This window comes from Chiloscyllium plagiosum, chromosome 47, assembly GCF_004010195.1.
Source record: "Chiloscyllium plagiosum isolate BGI_BamShark_2017 chromosome 47, ASM401019v2, whole genome shotgun sequence".
Lineage (NCBI taxonomy): Eukaryota > Metazoa > Chordata > Chondrichthyes > Orectolobiformes > Hemiscylliidae > Chiloscyllium > Chiloscyllium plagiosum.
The window spans coordinates 5,151,744-5,157,351 of record NC_057756.1 but is presented as its reverse complement, the minus strand read 5'-3'; the positions used below and the strand labels follow the sequence as shown (position 1 = coordinate 5,157,351).

The window sequence follows — 5,608 nt, the reverse complement described above, 5'->3', positions numbered from 1 at the left end:
CCCCCCCCCCACCAGTAATCTTTTGAGGTTATATGATGATACAGGAGAAAGTGAGGACTGCAGATCAGAGTCAAGAGTGTGGTGCTGGAAAAGCTTTGAAGGGCTTATGCCCGAAAAGGTCGATTCTCCTGTTCCTTGGACGCTGTGCTTTTCCAGCACCACGCTCTCGAGATGACGATACAGCGAACTTTGTTTTAACCTGCACCCTATCTACTGGCAGTCTCGATAAAATCGCAAGAATTATGTCCCTCAAACACCATGAAGTTTACTCTCCAATCATTACAGTTTTTAAAGCTGTTCACATCGATGTAAATATACTCACACAGTTGAATAGCCACCCGAAATATTGATTCAGTTTCAAGTCAATTCCTCCTCAAATGTCTGAGTAGTCAGTTGAGGGTGCAAGTCACAAGGCTTTTTAACTGGTAAGTTTTATTTAAGGCAAAGTTTTATTATCATTTAAGTGACTTACGCTATAAATAAAGTATAACAGCGTTGTGCATTTCATTTCCGTTACTTAGTACGTGTTTCCACATCGATTATGTGGGCCTCTTGATCATCCGGAATATTTGATTGTCTGGTGCATTCCTGAGATGCAGGTTAATAAAAGGATTACTGTACTGCTTTGTTGTAAAGGTATACTGTCACATTAAAGAGAGATGGCTGGTGGTGGTTTAATGTGAGGGTCACCATACCTCAGGTAGGGGGAAGAGACACCTTTCGCAGGTGCCTCAGACAGATGTCGGAGTTGAACCCAGGCTGTGAGCTTCAATCTGTATTGCAGGCCAGCCAGCCAAGTGCATCAACCCCCTTTATTAATTGGAAGCATTGCTTCCCAACCAGGAGCTGTCAAGTAGACACTCCCACCTCGCAGAAGCAGGGACGTGGTCGCGGCAGAGTTGCGATACCGCGTGCGATCGGCGAACGGAAAACGGGGGACGGAGGCAATTACTTCACTCTCGACTCCAGGCCAGAACTCTGACACCCGGGCCCTTCATATGCTTCCTTGACAAACTGTAGCAACCCCATCAGAAATCTCAGGGCCTGAGAACCCACCGTGAAACGGCTTGAGCGCATCATGTTTCAGAAAGCTTGCTCACACGCCTCCGTTTTGGGAAGAGTAAGTGCGATAAGGGAAAGCCTGATCATGTTTATGGAAAGAAAAAATGGCTTTCTATTGGTATAAATGCCGGCAATCTTAGATTCCCTTCAGCATCATCCCTCCTCCCCTCCCTCCATTCAACTTTGCCCGTCAACAGCAATTAAGTCAGATGCCTCAACATTTTAATCTGTTTGCAGTCTTAAGGGACCGTGAAGGTTGCTTGTTTCTGGATCAGTTCAATCCCCTCATGGGCATTTGACATAAACCTGGAAGAATCAGCCAGAGACGGGCAATGGCATACCCTCCAGAAAGGTCAACTCCAATGACTTGGGTGGCATGGTGGCTCAGTGGTTAGCACTGCTGCCTCACAGCGCCAGAGACCCGGGTTCAATTCCCGCCTCAGGCGACTGACTGTGTGGAGTTCGCACATTCTCCCCGTGTCTGTGTGGGTTTCCTCCGGGTGCTCCGGTTTCCTCCCACTGTCCAAAAAATGTGCAGGTTGAGTGAATTGGCCATGCTAAATTGCCCGTAGTGTTAGGTGAAGGGATAAATGTCGGGGGATGGGATGCGGGTCGGTGTGGACTTGTTGGGTCGAAGGGCCTGTTTCCACACTGTAAGTAATCTAATCTAATCTAATCTAATCTAATCTAATCTAATGTGCAGGTCAGGTCAATTGGTCATGCTAAATTGTCCCATAGTGTTATGTGTATTAGTCAGGGGGTAGGCGAATGGGTCTGGGTGGGTTACACTTGGGAGGGTCAGTTTGAGTTGGAGGACCTGTTTCTATACTGTAGGGAATCTAATCTAAGCCAGCCAGAGAAGGGCAACGGCATATTCATCAGAAAGGTCAACTTCAATGCTGTATATTGTAGGTGTCGTTTACTTTGGGTTATAAATTTGACGGCGTGATATTAGCTAAGAAAATAGATATTTGTGTTTACTGTTGCGGGCCTAGCACTTTGGAAGGAAAGAATTGATTCATTGGTTTTCTCCATCCAACAATTTAAGCCTGAGTTTATGACGCAGACTTGCAGTAACTATTACTTAATAATTCTGTCCCTTTAGGGGAATCATTTTCTTAAAAAAAATAGAAAACTAAATTTGCTGGATGCCTTCCTTTTGTAAAAGTCTGTTAGCTTTTGTTCTTGAGAAGCTGGACACTGAAAGTCTCAGCATACATCCAAGCATCTGTATTACGTTTAAGGTGGATAAGTGATTATAATTATATACACTCTTTCCTTCAAATACAAACTCATGTGAACTTCAGTTCGGCATAGGCAGTCTTATTGCTATCAGTCAGTTCAGGTGGAGCTGTTGCGTGCAAAGGGTTAATGTTCGGTTGGGAATAAACAACATCTGTCCCTGATGTCTGAAATAAAACAAAAAAAGAAATGATTGCACAGTCAGAATACTTATTCATTGAATATCTTACACTCTAATACATAGGTATATGTGACTCTCACTGATGATGGTACCGAGTCACAGTGACGAAACGTCTGAAAACAAACATTGCAGCTCAGCGAGCTAACTTACAGACTGATCATTAACCTGAGCTACAATCTTCTCAAGCATCGCTAACACTGATATATATAGTCCAGTCCACCTTATACAGCAATGTACAGGTCTTGTGCATCTTATATATGAATATATAGGCCTAATACATCTTATATATGATTATATGTATTATATAAACACTTAAATGTGTTACATCTTGTATGCTAATACATAGGTCTTGTAGATCTTACACTGGATATTTTAATCAATAATATATAGATCTTGTGCATCTTTCAAAATAATACATAGATCTTATATGTCTTATACACTATTATATAGGTCTTGTGTGTCTTAAGCACTAAGATGTAGGTGCTGTGCATTTTATGCATTGATATATGGATCTTGAACATTTTACAAAATAATCTTGGGCATCTTTTTCAGTATACGTATATATTCATCTTGTACATATACTCATATTCATCAGTCTTATACTAATATTCATAGGTATTATACCAGTACTCAATGTTCTTATACCAGTACTCAATGTTCTTATACCAGTATTCATTGGTCTTATACCAGTACTCATTGGTCTTATACCAGTATTCATAGATCTTATACAATAATATAAACACTTTCCACCACACAAATGCCAGGAAATGACCATCCCCAATAACAGCTAGCCTGACCATCAACCCATGGTGTTCAATGTCAATACCATCACCTAATCCCCACTAAAAAAAATGAACTGGACCTCATCATATCAACACAGTGGCTACATGAGCAGGTCAGAAGCTGGGAATCCTGTAGTAAGTAACTCACCTTGTGACTCCCCAAAGCCTCTCCGCTGTTTATAAGGCACAAGTCAGGAGTGTGATGGAATACTCGCCACTTGCCCTGGATGGGGGCAGTTCCAACAACACTGGGGCTGTTTTCCCTGGAGCACTGAAGGCTGAGGGGGTGACCTCATCAAGGTTTATAGAATCATGAGGGGCATGGATAGGGTAAATAGATAAGATCTTTTCCCTAGGGTGGGGGAGTCCAGAACTAGAGGGCATAGGTTTAGGGTGAGAGGGGAAAGATATAAAATGGACCTAAGGGGCAATATTTTCACACAGAGGGTGGTGTGTGTATGGAATGAGCTGCCAGAGGAAGTGGTGGAGGTTGGTACAATTACAGCATTTAAAAGGCATCTGGATGGGTATATGAATAGGAAGGGTTTAGAGGGATGTGGGCTGGATGCTGGCAAATGGGACTGGATTAGATTGGGATATCTGGTCGGCATGGACGAGTTGGACCGAAGGGTCTGTTTCTGTACCATACATCTCTATGACTCAGGAAGCTCGACACCATCCAGGGACAAAGCAGCCCCCACTTGATTGGCACCACATCCACAAACATCTGCTCCTTCCCCCACTGACTCTCAGTAGCAGCGGTGTGTACCATCTACAAAATACTCATCAGAATCCTGAGACAGCACCTTCCATCTAGGCCACTTCCATCTCAAAGGACAAGGACAGCAGTTATGTGGGAACACCAGCCCCTGCAAATTCCCCTCCAAGCCACTCGCCATCCTGAATGGGAAACCAATCGCCGTTCCTTCAGTGTTACTGGGTCAAGATCATGGGATTCACTCCCTCAGTGCATTGTGGGCTTACCTTTAGCACATGGACGACAGTGGTTCAAGGAGGTAGCTCACCCCCACCTTCAAAAAGACCTTGTCTATTTACCCTTTCTATTCCCCTCATGATTTTATAAACCTCTATAAGGCCACCTCTCAGCTTCCAGTGCTCCAGGGAAAATAGCCCGAATCAGGCGACTGACTGTGTGGAGTTCGCACATTCTCCCCGTGTCTGCGTGGGTTTCCTCCGGGTGCTCCGGTTTCCTCCCACTGTCCAAAAAATGTGCAGGTTGGGTGAATTGGCCATGCTAAATTGCCCGTAGTGTTAGGTGAAGGGATAAATGTCGGGGGATCGCCGTTCCTTCAGTGTTACTGGGTCAAGATCATGGGATTCACTTACCTAGTGTTAGGTAAGGGGTAAATGTAGGGGTATGGGTGGGTTTCGCTTCGGCGGGTCGGTGTGGACTTGTTGGGCCGAAGGGCCTGTTTCCACACTGTAATGTAATCTAATGTAATCTAATCTAATATTCAGCCTCTCCCTCTAACTCAAACACTCCAACCCTGGCAACATCCTTGGAAATCTTTTCTGAATCTTTTCAAGTTTCACAACGTCCTTCCTATAGCACGGTGACCAGAATTGGACACAATATTCCAATAGTGGCCAAACCAATGTCCTGAAAAGCAGCAGCAGCACCTCCCAACCCCTGTACTCAATGCTCTGACCAATAAAACCTTCTTCACTATCCTGTCTACCTGCGACACCACTTTCAAGGAACTATGAACCTGCACTCCAAGGACTCTTTGTTCAGCAACATCCCCCAGGACCTCACCATTAAGTACATAAGTCCTGCCCTGATTTGCCTTTCCAAAGTGCAGCACCTCACATTTATCTGAATTAAACTCCATCTGCCACTCCTCAGCTCATTGGCCCATCTGGTCAAGGTCCTGTTGTTCTCTAAAGTAATCTTCTTTGCTGTCCACTACATCAGCAATTTTGGAGCCATCTACAAACTTACTAACTATACCTCCTATGTTCACATCCAAATAAGTAAGTGAGTGTGTGTGTGTGTGTACTGTATGTGGCTGTCTGTCTTGGTCTATCTGTCGTGTGTGTCTGTTGTCTTTGTGTGTGTCCTTGTGTATGTGTGTCCGTGTGTGTGTGTGTCCTTGCGTGTGTGTGTCCATGTGTGTGCCTGTCTCTCTCACTGTGTCTGTCATGTGTGTGTCCTTGTGTGTGTGTGTGAGTGTGTTTATGTGTTTGTCTCTCTTTATCTGTCGTGTGTGTGTGTCCTTGTGTGTGTGACTGCATGTATGTGTCTGTGTGCACATGTGTCTCTCTCTGTCATGTGTGTCTTTGTGTTTGCGTGCGTCCATGTGTGTGTACATCTGTATGT

General features: G+C 44.3%; 1 protein-coding gene across 1 annotated transcript in view; it reads right to left on the bottom strand.

Moving 5' to 3' along the window:
• Positions 1 to 2,018: 2,018 nt before the first annotated feature.
• Positions 2,019 to 5,608, bottom strand: part of LOC122544166 (carcinoembryonic antigen-related cell adhesion molecule 5-like) — a 69,823-nt gene continuing 66,233 nt past the window's right edge. The window contains exon 14 of the mRNA XM_043683200.1: positions 2,019 to 2,471. Within this exon, the coding sequence (XP_043539135.1) occupies positions 2,355 to 2,471 (117 nt within the window). The 3' untranslated portion in view covers positions 2,019 to 2,354. The remainder of the gene's footprint in view (positions 2,472 to 5,608) is intronic.